This window comes from Hippocampus comes, unplaced genomic scaffold (assembly GCF_001891065.2).
Source record: "Hippocampus comes isolate QL1 unplaced genomic scaffold, H_comes_QL1_v1.1 scaffold133, whole genome shotgun sequence".
Taxonomy (NCBI): Eukaryota; Metazoa; Chordata; class Actinopteri; order Syngnathiformes; family Syngnathidae; genus Hippocampus; species Hippocampus comes.
In genome coordinates, this window is record NW_017805150.1 from 348,632 (window position 1) to 364,939 (window position 16,308).

Sequence of the window (16,308 nt, forward strand, 5' to 3'; positions counted from 1 at the left end):
AGTATCTACCAAAGTGATCTTGTGATTAGGAGTGGCTCCAAAATTTGGCAAAAAAATTAACAGGCGTAATTTATGAAACCCTGAAAGTGTCAAGATGTGACATCTAGATAACGAAAGTGTGAATGCAGAACATTGTTCTTCAAACTTTAAACAATTTTAAATACTGTATATTTTTTTCTTGGCAACAACATGTGCCTCATCTAAACATTTTATTACGAAACACATTCACATTCAATATTGCATTTGTGGAATACTAATTAAGCATAATAATCCACCGCTTTTCAAAAATCTCAGGGGGCTGCCATTTTCTCCTTTCGATTTTAGGGCGACAGAAACTGACGTCACAAGACCAACGTGCTCATTATACGAACATAACGGCGAGTTAAAGATGATTAAAAAAAAAAAAAAAGAGAACATAACGGCGAGCCCGTTTTCTGGTTCTGGTCACGTGACATTCGGAAAGCGAGCCGTTGAACTTTGACGTCACTTTCCGTTGACAGCAGGTGACCGTACAGCAGAAAATGGCAGCCCCCCTGAGATGGATATATAAAAATGGGTCGATTATTTTGCAGAATTAAACACAAACACAGAAATCGGTGTTTAGACTCGTGGGGGTATATTGAACACATCATTGTAAATGACACTTTGACTTGACTTCTGCTGTGCAGCGTTTTTGTTCCCGAACAGTTTTTCTGTGCCTCAGGAGAGTTTGTAATGTTAACTTTTAAATACTTTGTGTGTTCTCGCAGTGTGCGGAGCTGGCTTTTCTCTGATAAGAGATGCTTCAACTGCTCATGTAATTGCAAGCAGTGTGTTAGAACTGGTTTCAATGTGGATTTAGTTGCTATTTTGATGTCAGAGTGATACTCGGTGGCTTCTGTGTATGTGTACAAGATTGAGGGAAGCGGCAATCAATGGAGCAGAAGTTCCCATGATCAAACAGCAGATGGCGACAGTTGCACCAATGTTGCTGGTCTTCTGTGGCACGGAGCACCAATAACAGGTCAGTTCTGGGTCAGGTAAATGTCTTACACAGTCGTTCCGATCCAATATATTTGCAGCAATACTGCATTTGCAGCATTTGAGGACTAGGGCATTTTTTTAAAACCCTATTTGGATTTCTCATGGTCACAATAGATGAGTGGCTAGCTTGACTGTTTCACACTTGAGAAGCCTGGATTAAAATCTGTGTTTACAGTGGTTAACAGCTGTGTTCGAATGTTACTTTAAAAAAGGTTCCGTTTGAGACTTCTATGTAGCATGGGCTACTTCCGCTTTTGTCATTTTCAAATAAAATGGAGCAAAGGCATATCTTTTACATGAGTACTGGTTGAAATGAAGGTTTGGTTACAATTATGACATATAGGGGGCAGTCCTTTATTGCAGTCAGCACTCTTCCTGATTTGTCAGTGCAAAACTCCAGAGAAACTAGCTTTCACCTCCTGCAAAACATCCCGGAAAGTGAGTTTCAGGGATTAATAGAAGATTTTGAATGTTAAATTGCTATTGCCCGAAGATAGTTTGAACATTTTAAAAATTTCTTTGCGAGAAGAAAAAAAAACTGTCTGCAACCTTTGCCACCTTTTACGAACCCTTACGAAAACCCCAAATTTGGACTTAAACTACTATTTCACAAAACTTTACCCCCCCACCCTCCAAATCTGCCCCGCCGCTCCCACCCTTTACCCCTCCCAGAGGATCCAGCCTATGAAAGTGAAGATCATGTACGTCTTCAAATTCTTAAAGTTTGGCAAAAATCAAAATGGTTTTATAAGCCCAAGTACAAGGAATAAATAACCATTGCAATATAAATCACCTGGATATAAATCCCTCAGATGTATCACAGCCATAACATTTTAAATCACTTTCCCGAAAATTGACAAAAATGAAATTAGCCCACTCCAGTTCTCTGGGACTCAAATTACTTATGTTCTGGTTGTGGGAAATTTTGTTGAAATGCTAATGAATCTGGAATCATTACTGGGAGTCTAAAAACTTGACTTGGATTAAAATAATCGGGCATTTCGAGCTGATTTTTGAAACTGCAGATGCGCAGGAATGAAAGGAGTAACTAACTGGTCAACATGACCATGTGACCGCCTTGGACTTTCTCTCTTGCTTGCTACCCCTCCATTCACTGGATTACACGCCGGCTGGGCTCAGCATCATCATCTTCATCCTCATCGTCATCTCCATCGCCACCCACGACACTGCAGCATGGACACGGAGGACCAGGGCGTACACATGGAGCCTCTGTTACCCGCTGTAAGCATTCCTTTTTATCTTTTTCATGGAAACTATCAGGACGTCACAGCACAATTTGTAACCAAAGATGGAGAAAAGGAATGGGAAACTCATGGGTTTATTTTGTGCGATCTAATTCGAGTTGGGGAAATAAAGCTTTATTGTGAGACCATTTTTATTACATTTGCTCTATTATTGTTTTCATTTTAAAAAATATTTAATCCCAAATAAAGTATTCCTTTGTTAGCAGCACATATACAGTAGTTAGTTCCCCACCAGATGGTGCTGTTTTTTATAACAGGTATTTTATATTCAATACAGAACTATGATTCATTTTCAAAATTGTTATGCAAGAAACTTGTCTCATAATTTTCATACTGATTTCTTGAGACTAATTTCCGAGCCAGCCCCCCCCCTCCCCCACTGGCCAGTTAGAAATTCTCCTGAGCAATGATTAAGAAAGTAAAATTGCAACATTCAACTTTATGCACTGACATACAGGTTGCATAAATTCATATTTAAGTCCCCTGTGGGTCCATCTAGTTCATGAACTCTCGGTCAGTCCTGTTTGATCATTTGGATGGAGATTTGTTGTCATCAGCTCTTTGCCATTTACATCCAAGCAGCTTTTCACCCCCCCATTTAGCCCAAGGTTTTAAGCGCCTGGCTTTTTGGCTGCTGAGCTTCTGTGCGCTTTTCCGGAGCTGTATATTTGTGTGTGTGTATGGGGGAGCTTTGGCCACAAAACACAAGGTCATCTAAAAATAGCATTTTACAGTTAATCTGTCATGTGAAACTAAAATAAAATATGGCAAAAATGTAGCCTTAAACTAACAGTTGGATTGATTTGTCTTGCAGGTCACCTCCCCCTTTGGCTCATCTGTTGGCCGTAGAAGTTTGGTGAGTAAAATTGTCATCTTTTACCAGTTCTGTTTTAGCAAGAGCTAATGAGCTAATGAAGAGCATTGGTGTCATGGTGGTACAACTCTTCAAGGAATGGATATTTGAACAAAACCAGTATAGCAAAAGAAAAAGACAGATAATACAACGATACTCACAGGTATATGTTCTTTATCATCTGCAAAGAACGACGAATGTTGCATCTTACTGAAGAATGTGACTGTCTCCATGCGATGTATAGGAGTGTATTAGACTCCCCTCAGATGGCCAAGACGTCCATTGAATTGAAACAAAAATAAATAAATAAATACATCAATAAATAATGGACATTTTTACTGTCCTACGTTCTAGTGGTGCTGACCCCTCTTGCTATTTTCATTAGGGAGCTAATATGTGTACTATATTTTTATACAGGCAGTGTAATCTGTCTATGCACTATGCTTGTGCTTATTTGTAAACAGATTAACATTAAACTGTCCAGCCGGCCAGGCGACCGCAGCTTTAAAAAAAAAGTTCATTATGGAAATGCCTCGATAGTCAGCGGTGGGTCAAGATGGCTGGGGAGGAGGAGGGTGGGGATTGCTGACACCCAGCAGCAGGCTTTAAGGATTAAAAGTCCCTTCTGTATTAAGTTGCATTGATGAACAAACGTACAGTAAAGGGTGAGGAGAATGCGCTTAGGACAGTTTCGTGCCTCGATTGGATTGACAGGAAATGATGTTGTTCAATGAGTTTGGGGTTTCCAGAGTTATTTCCGCTGTTACACAGATCACGGAGCTTGATCACTTGGATTAGGAATGACGCTCTTTATTTCCCTCACATTGTTGAGTAAACATTCATTCATTTTCACCACGGCTATACGGATAACCCGGCAACCCATTTCTTGGTAGCTTGAACTCATCCGTATGGGTAGGTTTTACCCAGAAGTTCTGAGAATGATTAAGAAATGCTTGACATCAATTGTGCTGTTCATTTCCATGGCAGGGAAGAATTTCAAGGACCACATTTTCAGAGCGTTATCCCTATTTGTTTCCCATGTCTTGAATGTGTGTGATTATTAGAGGAGTGATGTTGAAGCTGTCGTGGACAGAGGAGGAACACGCTCACAGCAAAGCACCAACTTCGAACCAGAAGATCTTGAAGGTAGATCACAACACTTGGCTTCACAGTCTGATTACATTCAACACAATAATACCATGATTGAAATGCTCACTTTTAAGCTTTTCATTAAAAAAAAATAAATAAAAATAAATAAAGTTATTTAGGGTGTCTATAACGTGCAGGTGCGTATATCTGATATTGGTTCAATTTGGTTGCATAAGAGATTCCCGTCATGCTGTATCATCACATTGATAGCTTGAACAGTCCACTTCATTAAAATGCTCAGGAATGAACCCAAATCCGTCATTAATACGGGAATACATCATTTAATGGAGTATGACAAAGAGGCTGTGCTCATCCATGATGAATATCTGTAAAGCGCCTCAACGCCGGATCTACGTACACACAGACAAATGCACACACTCTTTTACACACACTCACGTGGATATTCCTCTCGATGGTCCTTCTAACCCCGCTGGAACGTGTTCCCAGGCCACAGGACTCTGTACATTGGGGTTCACGTCCCTTTGGGCAGCACCAGGCAGCGTAGCCATCGCAGGCACCGTCACCATGGTAACAAACACAAACGGAGGAGCAGGGAACGGGCCCTCCCATTGGTGGAGGGGCGAGAGTCTCCTTTCTATGGTACGAATCCCTTTTTTGTTACGATTTTATTTCACTTGTAGATGCACTTTATGGCCAAACGATATTGAGATTCATTCACTTTACTCAAAGAGAAATAATAATCAACTAATCCTAATATTCTTATTTGGCCACTGAATTAAAAAAGATACATTTGTTAAGACAGCTGAATGGAATTTAAGCCAGAATAGTACTGATCTTAATTAAAATAATAAGAAACAAATCATGTTAAATTTTAACTCCTTAGAGGTTTGATGGTTTGGTGTCCCATTACTTTTGTCCATATAATGTTCACGGGAGGCCCGTTTGGCCTTTGACCACTCACTGTCATTTTCATCATTTGTGTTCCCAGACACTCCCTCCCAGAGAGTTCAGTTCCTCCTCGGGATGGAAGACGAGGATGAGGAGCACATTCCCCACGACCTCTTTACGGAGATGGACGAGATTTTCGTGAGGGCGGGCGAGGATTCTGAATGGAAGGAGAGCGCCAGGTAGCGACGGCATTTTCTGTAGTCTTTATCCTCCCGATGGTCGCGGGAGAGCTCGACCTTGTCCCAGCTGGCTTTGGACGAGACCTCGAGTGCTCACCAGCCAATCACAGGGCACATGGAGACAAACCTTTCACACTCATACTCCTATCGATGGACAATTTTAAGTCTTCGGTGAAGCTAGCGTGCTTGCTTTTGAAATTTGGGAAGTAACAGGCCGAAACTGAACTCGAAAACTCTACACAGCAAGGCCAAGATTCGAACCCAATTGCATATAGATGCCTGAAGATGACACCAAAGCACTACTTTTACATTAGACAGGAGTTGGCCTCTTTACGACATGGAACGAAGCCTTTTTCAAAATTGCTTTCCATTGCGCATTTATCCACAAAACGGAGACATGCTGTATTTACAGCTCAGCCCTGACAAAAGGCAATACGTTGCTCCGCTAAATGAGTCGATGTGAGAGAAGGAGCTATCAAAGCGAGATGTGTGGCCCGCAAGCAGATGGCACGTCGCTTCCCCTCCCCGTCTGCCGGCGTCTTTTATCTGTGCGGCTGTCGTGGCAGGTGGCTGAAGTTTGAGGAGGACGTGGAGGACGGAGGAGAGCGATGGAGTAAACCCTATGTGGCCACGCTGTCGCTGCACAGCCTGTTCGAGCTGCGCAGCTGCATCATCAACGGCACCGTGCTGCTCGACATGAGGGCCGGCGCCATCGACGAAATCGCAGGTGTAGTACGGTCCACATACCCAACAGTTAAAGACACGGGCAGTCAACCCTCTGTCATTTATCAGGAAAAGGAATAGAAAGAAAAAAACTTAGATTTCACTTTGTCTCGTTTATGTAGATATGGTACTGGACCACCAAGAGCTGTACTCGCCACTGGGCGAGGGGCTCCGTAAGAAAGTGCGTGAAGCGCTGTTGAAGCGACACCATCACCAGAGCCAGAAGAAGCTGACCAATCGCTTGCCCATTGTGCGCTCGCTCGCAGACATGGGCCGTCGGACGTCAGACGTCCACCTGGACAAGAATGGTGAGGACGACACTCGACTCTTGACGCCTCTTCCCGTCTGCCACAGATTAGTCGATTGAAACACTCCCCGGAGATTCGACTCTCTGCATCATCCAGATCGATTTTCAGGGAGACTAATCGGTTCTTTCTGTCTTATCCAGGTCAGATGACCTCTTCCCAGTTTCATTTAGCAGGTCCAGATGGAAAAGGGGACCTCACCAGAGAAAATAGCTCTGTGGACTTGAGCAAGGTACAGTACTCTTAGGACAGTTCCGCTGTAATGATAAAGTCATGCACATGGGGTCATTGCATCCCACTGTGGGGAATCAGCCCACGCTTTCAGCACAGGAAATGAGTTCATCTCGCTTGAAATGAACTGTAAAACTGACACACAAAACGAAAAATATAAGTGAACATTGAAACACCAAAGTGGTCAAACAAATCATATAATTTCACCTAAAAATAGTCCACTCTCTTTAATAAGGTAACGAATGTATAATGTGAGAGGCTAACAGAAATTAGCGTGGATGTTACAGTTAAAAGAACCCTTCAAACAACCGCTACTCTAAAAATCAAACTATTAGTTGAATTGAGCAACTGAAAATGTTAGTTACGTTTTTTACCTTGAAATTTTGAGTCTACCCAAGGTTGTTGTTTTTTTTCATGCACCTTCTGATGACTGTATTCTGCTCTAATAGGACGTTGAGAGGTCAAGGACCCCACGTTTATTATTATAACTTTCCGTATTATAATTTTAATGCATTTGTGGCTTGTCCATGGTAGCATGGAATATATATTTAGTATGGATTAGGATTAGAACCAAATAGACATTGACGGAAATGAATGCACAACAGAAGCCCACACAGGAAAGACAAAGATAAAAAAAAAAAAAATCCCTGTTAAAACCTTATCCACATAATGTACAGTACATGAGTGTGTCCTTTACACTAGGTCAGGGTTTGGTCATAATGTGCTTGTCTATACATGAAGTTTATCCTTGCATGAAGCAATCATCCTTCTCATCATTAAATTTCTTGCATAATAGTCCACAATGCATTACAAAACATTCGAGATTGTTTTGCTGCTTTATGAGCGGAACAAGCAACACTCGAGTTACTGCTTGTTACTGCCACATAATTCTCGCTGAAAAATCAACACCTTCACTCTGCCAACATTTGTTGTTATTTCCAAGGCATTGAAAACTAGACAGCAGATTATTAAAAAAAAAAAAAAAAAAAAACATCTTAATGGTGCTCTTGTGAAAGAAACCATGTTTGTGATATTAAGTACACGCATCCTCAAAGAACATATCTTGATAGATGGTCGAAAATAGCTGTTTATGCGCAACGTGAGGATTAACTCTCAAAATGTTAGACTCATATGGAACGCCGTTTTAGTGTGATTTGTCACTAATCTTCAACGATGTTCTATTTTAAGCCACATCATCAGAGCATTTTAGTGTGATTCTGGGTTTTGAAAGGCATACCCCAATTCCAATGAAGTTGGGATGCTGTGTAAAGCGTAAATAAAAGCAGAATGCAATGATTTGCAATCTATATCTAATTCAAGACACCACAAAGCCGGGGTATTTCATGTTTAATTCAACACTGCCCTAATGTCACTTAGCAAGCCACCGGCAAGGGAAGGATATGCTTCGAAAAACTGCACAAACAAAGCTGTCAAGCTAAATAAAGAAGAGGACGTGCACAGTGCCTTGTGGGACACCTTGTATAATTGCTGAGCATATCTTTCCCATCACCGATGGATCAATGTTCTTTAAATAAAGGAGAAGAAATTTAAAGTGGCCCTTTAATCTTTCTGAATTTGGCCTTTGGTAGGACGACTTTGGACAAGCCTTTCTCGACTGTTGCTCCTTTTTCAGATGGACCTTCATTTTATGAAGAAGATCCCACCGGGCGCTGAGGCGTGCAACGTGTTAATAGGAGAGTTGGACTTTCTCAACAAGCCCGTGGTGGCTTTTGTGCGTCTCTCACCAGCCGTTCTTCTTAGCGGACTGGCTGAGGTCCCCATTGCCACGAGGTTAGCATCTTAAAAACATCACCGGAACCCCATCTGATTTCCAGTCAATGCGATGGGTTTTTTTTCCCTCGGATGTTAGGTTTCTGTTTATTCTCCTGGGACCCGTTGGAAGAGACCCTCAGTATCATGAGATCGGCAGGTCCATCGCTACGCTCATGACAGACGAGGTAGGCAAGCCGATGGAATCCGCACGCCATGTTTGCATGAATTCACAGTTGAGCAGAACTCAACAAGCTCCCAAAGTGATGGAACATTTCTCAGTATGACGCGCAGCTCAGAGCTTTTATGACAAGCTTTTTGGGGATTAGTCATCCCATTCTGCCTAGGATTTAGGCTGTTGTCCATCATCAGAGAGGAAAATATGGCTTTGACGGACTCGAAACCCTTTAATTCTTGACTGGTTGTAAAAAAAAAAAAAAAAAAAAAAAAAAAGGGTATTTATAAGGGCATGAGACGTTTTGGTAAATGAACTGGAGCGGAGGTCAATAAAGGATCACAGATGACATGTGCAGTACTGTCCACTTAACTCATTCTGTACCAGCCAATTCTGGACCAAGTCTGAAAAGACGTTTAAAGACGTCTTTGGGAGTGAATGAGTTTTAACAAGACGAGCTGTGACAAGAAATAAATGAGACTCGACTCACTCCCACTTGTTGCCTGACATCTCATCGCCATTCTGCTGCATTGTCCATTGACACACTGGTCTTGATTTACCGGTGTGGCCAATTGATGCTTATCTGTTTCATAATTAATGTGAGAAATCGGTAATGTGATCAATGTCTTCTCGAAAAGGAAGCACAGATTGAGAGAAGTGAATGAAATTGGAGCATAATAATGTAGGACAATGACATGTAGTTCATAACCTCTCGCCATTGGATATTTTTATTTTATTTTTTTTAGGTTTTCCACGATGTCGCATATAAAGCGAAGGACCGAAATGATCTGATTGCCGGGATTGACGAATTTCTCGACCAAGTGACTGTCTTGCCCCCAGGAGAGTGGGATCCATCCATTAGAATAGAACCACCCAAGAATGTACCTTCTCAGGTAAGTGTTTTTTTTTTTGGGGGGGGTGTTGTTTCCAATAAGCAATATGGATGTTGAGCTGGAAACATTTTCGAGCTCCTATGAACGCAGCGGATGTGTTTGTTGAACAGGAGAAGAGGAAGAAAAATACCAATCTCCCGAACGACATAGCCGAGTCTAACGAAGAGGAGCATGAAGGCCACGGAGGTCCTGAACTGCAGCGCACGGGGAAGTAAGTCAGTCAAGGACAGCTCATCTTGCTGGATTGTAGCTTTCTTTTTTTTTTCGACTCAAAATATCACAGCGTTCGAGAAACATTTACTCGCATTTCATTATCAGCATGTTTTTTTTTTTCCCCAGATGGTTTGGTGGTCTCATTCTCGACATCAAGCGCAAAGCCCCCCACTACCTGTCCGACTACACGGATGCATTCAGTTTGCAGTGTGTGGCCTCTTTCCTGTTCCTCTATTGTGCCTGCATGTCCCCCGTCATCACCTTTGGAGGACTTCTGGGCGAGGCGACTGAAGGACGCATAGTAAAGCACTCGCTATTTTGATCTCTGTGTACTACGATGATACGCAGCGCTATGGATGGGCAGTTGACCACACGTCTTTCATCGACTTTTGTGTTTGATTTAAAAAAAATGTTATTCTGACACGTCACTGTCAAACATGTACTTCCAATTAAGTATTGGCAAAACCAGTTGTCAATTTTATGCTAAACGGAGTTGTTGGCATATGTTGTAATGTAAGTAATAAGGTAACTTGTTCTTTCACTTTTCAAGGCGATTGTGGAAACACTGTTTGTATTTTATAACTTCCGTGAAACTGTCTTTTTTCTTTTCCCAAGAGTGCAATTGAGTCGCTGTTTGGTGCCTCTTTGACGGGAATCGCCTACTCCTTGTTTGCCGGGCAGCCGCTCACCATTCTGGGCAGCACTGGGCCAGTGCTTGTCTTTGAAAAGATACTCTTCAAATTCTGCAAGTACGTTTGGATTCACCTTAATACGCACGCCGTGTTTGCCTTTTCACTTCTGAGCCACAAAATGAGATTTTGGCCCCTTTGTGCCGGCAGGGAGTACGGCCTGTCCTATCTGTCGCTGAGGACCTGCATCGGCTTGTGGACGGCGTTCCTTTGCATCGTGCTGGTGGCCACAGACGCCAGCGCCCTGGTGTGCTACATCACTCGTTTTACGGAGGAAGCCTTCGCCTCGCTCATCTGCATCATCTTCATTTACGAGGCCTTGGAGAAACTGGTCTACTTGGGAGACTACTATCCCTTTAACAAGAACAACAACCTGGACAAGCTCTCCTTGTACTCGTAGGTGGACAGCTACTCTCACACAAACTCTCACATCCAAACAAAAGAACAGAAGAACAGTGTCATTATGGGGGAAACTTCTTGGAGGATTTGGAAATCCGGCACAGATGTGGGATTATTTTGACGCCCAGATGTTTACGTGCGTCCACAGATGTTCATGCGTTGAGCCTTCTGACCCCACCAACGGCACCCTGAAGTACTGGGAGTTCAATAACATCACTGTGTCTGAGATCTACTGGGAAGCGTTGGAGGTCAAGGTACAAAAAAAAAAAAAAAAAAAAAGATGCTGAAGTTACAAATTGCGCATCTCTATTTTTTTCCACCTTAAAGTGGCATGCTCTCCCAGATTGAGAACAGAGGAGATTAAGGGCATGTGGGCAGGATTATATTGGATTATTCACTGCAAATCACCACCAAATAGGGTCTTTTTTTTTATTTTTTTATACCGTTTCCCGCGGACATGCCGGCACGTGGAAGCTTCCAAATCATTGCTAATCATAACATCCTCCCTGATCTGCATTTCCTTTTGCAGGATTGCATTGAAAAGCGCGGCGAGTTCGTGGGCAGCGCCTGCGGGCCCAACGGACCTTACGTCCCCGACGTTCTCTTCTGGTGCGTCATTCTCTTCTTTTCCACCGTCCTCATGTCGTCCTTCCTTAAGGAGTTCCGGTTCAGCAGTTACTTCCCCACAAAGGTATAACACGTCATGGAGGGTCAAAAATGAATTCTTCATTGCTTTGAACACATTATGAGAGATGTTGCAACGATGCTTCCTGGTGGATTCTTGCTAGTACTACAACACCCGATCCAGTTGTCCCCAAAATAAAAGAAACACATCATTTCAGATGGAGCTCGCCGTTATGCTGATCGTAGTTGTTGTAATTCAAGGGAGCCCTGTGCTTGCTTCTCTTCAGCTATGATATGTGTACAAGATGTGTCTAAGTGACATGTATGATATATTTTCTTGTTTGTGAAAATATTCTCCGATCAGGTGAGGTCCATCGTTAGTGACTTTGCTGTTTTCATCACCATCTTCACCATGGTCCTGATTGACTACTCCTTAGGGATCCCCTCTCCAAAACTGAAAGTTCCAAGTGTGTTTAAGGTCAGTCAGGGCTGGTTACTCAGACCACCCGAGATGTTTGCGCTGCCTCACGTCCAACCGATGTTCACGATTCAAGCCAACCAGAGATGATCGAGGCTGGTTCATCAACCCACTGGGGCCAAACCCCTGGTGGACGGTCGTCATCACGCTGTTTCCAGCTCTGCTGTGCACCATTCTAATCTTCATGGACCAGCAGATTACAGCCGTCATCATAAACAGGAAGGAGCACAAGCTTAAGGTACTTCGCTACCTTTGCTGCTGATTACATTACGTGTTTCGCTTGCACGCATCCGCAAAAAATGAAGCGGTGGTGCACATATGCAGACAATTGGGTGCTTGCACGCATCCGCAGAAAATTGAAGCAGTGGTGCACATATGCAGACAATTGGGACAAATCTGAGCATTCTCGCATACTGTGTTAAAATCAAAGTGTGAGTTAGAGAAGCGAAAAGCCAGTTAAGAGTTCGGAATTTTTTTTTTTGACGTGTGCCTTGTAGAAAGGCTGCGGCTACCACCTGGATCTGTTCATGGTGGGGGTGATGCTCGGCGTCTGCTCGCTGATGGGCCTGCCGTGGTTCGTGGCGGCCACCGTCCTCTCCATCACGCACGTCAACAGCCTCAAGCTCGAGTCGCGGTGCTCAGCACCCGGCGAGCAGCCCAAGTTCCTGGGCATCAGGGAGCAGCGCTTCACCGGCCTCATGATCTTCGTCCTCATGGGCTGCTCTGTCTTCATGACGTCCGTGCTCAAGGTCGCAGAGACATTTTCTTGACAATAATATGGGTTAGGCAGAATTTTTCACTTCCCTTACCTTCAGTATTTAGAAGTATGTATTCCTAACATTCATATTTACAAAAAAAACAAAACAAAACATATCACGCATTCATCTTTAATTATGATAATATGATTTTTATTTTTTTGGGGTGGGGGCACATCTCTTGTATTGGATGAAACCAAATTGTGTAGGTGTACCTCGAGCAGTGTTCCCTGACTGTTCGTAATGTGTTTTTGATGTCCTTCAGTTCATTCCCATGCCCGTGTTGTACGGCGTGTTTCTCTATATGGGCGCGTCGTCCCTCCGAGGAATACAGGTACAGCCACCAATTTGACAAACATTTCACATCTACGCTAGTCACTCTGAACTTGCTACAGTGAAACTCCTCTACAACGAGATCGTGTTTGCAGCAAGAAATTTTTTACAACAGGGGACTTTAAACTGTAGCAAATTTTTATCTCGGACGTAAACACGAACACACACAAAAACCGTATTTGTGTACTTTTAAATTTTTATTCCAATAGTGCATAAGTATGAGCATACACTTATTTGACACTTCATATTGCTAGCGTAGAAAGAAAAAAAGGGAAAGAAATTGCGAAATTTACGATCAGCATTTACTTGCACTTACATCAATTACTTGCATAATGTCTTTTATTTTGCTTCCTCCATCTTTCATTTTTATTACCTTTATCCTGTCTTCAAGTGTTAATCTTTTCTTTTCTTAATTCCTTGGTATGCAAAGATCCGTTTTGTCGCCATTTTAGCAATGCAACGTTCGTCCTGCATCTGAAACAAATACTGGCTGTACTACTGCGCCTGTGCAAACCACTGTGGTGGTTGCTGTTGCCGTTTCCGAACAAAGCAGTAGAGGTCACTGCGGCATGCTGAGTTTGGATTAGAAGAGCAGAGAAAAAAGATTTTGAGTAACGGAAGAGGGGGACTTTTCGTTGTAGGGGGAGCAGAAAAGTGAGATTTTGTGTAACGGAAGAGGGAGACTTTTGGTTGTCGGGGGAGCAGAAAAGTGGGAATGGCTTTCATGCATGAAATTTTTTTTCACACTAGGGGGTATTTTCGCCCATGTAGGTTTCGTTATAGAGGAGTTTCACTGTAGTTTCCAGGATTTTGTTCCTCTTCTTTGTTTTTTTTTTTAAATTTATCAATAACGTCGGCTCAGTGTATACATCTAAATGGGTCAATAAGTTGTTCGTTGGCCAGTGGGCTACCTGTCCTGGTTGCGTATCCTCACACAGCTTGTTGTGCTCTCCAGTTCTTTGACCGTCTCACACTGTTCGGCATGCCAGCCAAGCACCAGCCAGATTTCATCTACCTGCGTCACGTACCCCTGAGGAAGGTGCATCTGTTCACTTTCATCCAGCTCAGCTGTTTGATTCTTCTCTGGGTCATCAAGACTTCCAAGGCCGCCATCGTCTTCCCCATGATGGTGAGCCCTCGACGCAGCTCACGTTGACTCATCTTTGTCTGATGTCGTCACGCGTTCATCGGCATAGGTCTCAAACCCTGGTCCTGCATCTTTTCGATGTTTGCCTCCTCCAACACACCCGATTCAAATGATCAGCTCAGCAGCAAGCAAGCAGTCTACACCATCTAAGCACTTCCTGTCAAACATTTTAACAGTTTCCCTCGGCGCAGCGCCATCTTGAGCATCTTTATGTTGTTCCCTCAGGTGCTGGCTCTGGTGTTCATCAGGAAACTGTTGGACTTCATCTTCTCAAAGAGAGAGCTGAGCTGGTTGGACGACCTCATGCCAGAGAGCAAGAAAAAGAAGCTGGAGGACGCCGAGGAGGTTGCGGCATTTGCTTCGTTTTCCTGCGCGCCGAATGCGAATTGTTTCACTCCTCAAACGGGTTCTATTCTTTCAATCTTTAGGAGGAAGAGCAGAGTATCCTAGCTGAGGACGAAGGCGCAGTGCAGGTGCCCTTGGAGGAATGCAAGTAAGCATTATCTGCCTGTTACACGTCATCTGTTTATGTCTAACTATTCGGGATTTATGGAATCTTATCGCACTCGACGTATCGAGACGGGTATGGAATTGTCTTTTACTGGGTAGTGATACACCCCCCCTAATGATTACCCCCCGTGTCGCTTCATCCCTCGTCTTCCGCAGAGGGTTACCCATCATCAACATCACGGACGAGATGTCCAAAGGTTCTTTTGGCAACACTTGGAACGCCACAAGCTAGGACGTTTGCAAAGACATCAACGCATGTTACGGTAAGCGCTTCAGAATGGCGCGTCGAGCTTCAGTTATTCCTTGACTGTATGTCATCTGAAAATTTAAACTTGTGTGTTCCAACACATGGGAAAACATTTCATTTATGAATACTAACACCCCAAATTCACCACTTCCAGTTCATGTGTGAACATAAAACAACGAGAAGTACAGTTCTTCAAAATTTCCAATGCACTTTTTACATGTTAATTAAGCATCTTATTTCCTACGCTGTCAGGTGAACATTTTGGAATGGCGCGTCGAGCTTCAGTTATTCCTCGGCTGTATGTCATCTGAAAAATTAAACTTGTGTGTTCCAACACACGGAAAAACATTTCATTTATGAATACTAACACCCCAAATCCCAAATTCACCACTTCCAGTTCACGTGTGAACATAAAACAATGAGAAGTACAGTTCCTCAAAATTTCCAATGCACTTTTTACATGTTAATTCAGCATCTTATTTCCTACGCTGTCAGGTGAACATTTTGCCAGTCCCAGCCCCCCACACATCATTCAAAAGTGTCATAAGGAAAAACTAAGTATGGCAACTACTACTGTGTCAGTGTTGTTTTTTTTTTTTTTATAATTATAAACCTATCATACATGTAACGTGTGTCATTGGATAACCGTCTGAAGCCATGTGAGGAAGGCTCATTGTCTCATGTTTAACACTTTGTCGAGGTCAAGCCGGCCTTATTAATCGAGCACTTTGTATTTCTTTTGTAATATGCTTCTGTTGTTTGCTTCTAGTTGTCTTCAGATTTATTGATTAAAAGGGAGAAAGCCGTCGTGCAATAACAAAGTGATGACATTGGTTACCGTCCGTGTGCGCACACGATTGTAACTTGTCATAACTTCTCATCCCTAAATGATATTTTGTGTTGTTTACTTGATATATTTGCAACATTGATCCAATAATTTCATCCCGAAGAATGTAAATAATCCTTTGGTATAGTTTCATGTTGCTGTACGGCTTTTGTGTCACAATTGTGCAATTTAAATCACTGATCGTCAGCTGTCTGCACTTGTTACCATCCATAAACTATTGAACAAGCAAAACTCGATAATATTTGGTGTCATTTTTGCCGGATACATTTGAGTGCATGGTTGTTGGTTTTTGTGGACTTTTGAAAGGATTCAGCATTGAAGCATCGGTAAGTTTTATGAAACGCCAACTCACCAGGCTCCGCCGGCCGTTCGTGGCTGATCACGTGACGACCTCATCCCATTTCATAATGGTTGTGAGTTTTGTCTCGGATCCAGTTGAAGGTCACACAAGTAGCACCAAAGTGGTACTCGTCGTGGAATTAACATACTGGTACATGATGTTGCAACGCAAAAATGACTTTTCGTACAGAACTGTGAGGTGGATATGCTAACCACTAGTGCACTGTGCCGCCAGGACCATAACATTCATTC

General features: G+C 42.9%; 1 protein-coding gene across 1 annotated transcript in view; it reads left to right on the forward strand.

The window, feature by feature from the left end:
* Positions 1-621: 621 nt before the first annotated feature.
* Positions 622-16,308, forward strand: part of LOC109514800 (sodium-driven chloride bicarbonate exchanger-like) — a 22,778-nt gene continuing 7,091 nt past the window's right edge. Inside the window, exons 1-26 of the mRNA XM_019868183.1 lie at positions 622-1,003; positions 2,164-2,265; positions 3,103-3,144; positions 4,206-4,287; positions 4,738-4,890; positions 5,240-5,378; positions 5,945-6,105; positions 6,224-6,409; positions 6,550-6,638; positions 8,271-8,428; positions 8,508-8,595; positions 9,329-9,475; positions 9,586-9,686; positions 9,815-9,989; positions 10,304-10,437; positions 10,528-10,773; positions 10,925-11,030; positions 11,306-11,467; positions 11,765-11,878; positions 11,955-12,116; positions 12,376-12,627; positions 12,899-12,967; positions 13,922-14,095; positions 14,339-14,458; positions 14,542-14,606; positions 14,780-15,122. Coding sequence (XP_019723742.1) covers positions 2,218-2,265; positions 3,103-3,144; positions 4,206-4,287; positions 4,738-4,890; positions 5,240-5,378; positions 5,945-6,105; positions 6,224-6,409; positions 6,550-6,638; positions 8,271-8,428; positions 8,508-8,595; positions 9,329-9,475; positions 9,586-9,686; positions 9,815-9,989; positions 10,304-10,437; positions 10,528-10,773; positions 10,925-11,030; positions 11,306-11,467; positions 11,765-11,878; positions 11,955-12,116; positions 12,376-12,627; positions 12,899-12,967; positions 13,922-14,095; positions 14,339-14,458; positions 14,542-14,606; positions 14,780-14,855 — 3,249 coding nt within the window. The 5' untranslated portion in view covers positions 622-1,003; positions 2,164-2,217 and the 3' untranslated portion in view covers positions 14,856-15,122. The remainder of the gene's footprint in view (positions 1,004-2,163; positions 2,266-3,102; positions 3,145-4,205; positions 4,288-4,737; positions 4,891-5,239; positions 5,379-5,944; positions 6,106-6,223; positions 6,410-6,549; positions 6,639-8,270; positions 8,429-8,507; positions 8,596-9,328; positions 9,476-9,585; positions 9,687-9,814; positions 9,990-10,303; positions 10,438-10,527; positions 10,774-10,924; positions 11,031-11,305; positions 11,468-11,764; positions 11,879-11,954; positions 12,117-12,375; positions 12,628-12,898; positions 12,968-13,921; positions 14,096-14,338; positions 14,459-14,541; positions 14,607-14,779; positions 15,123-16,308) is intronic.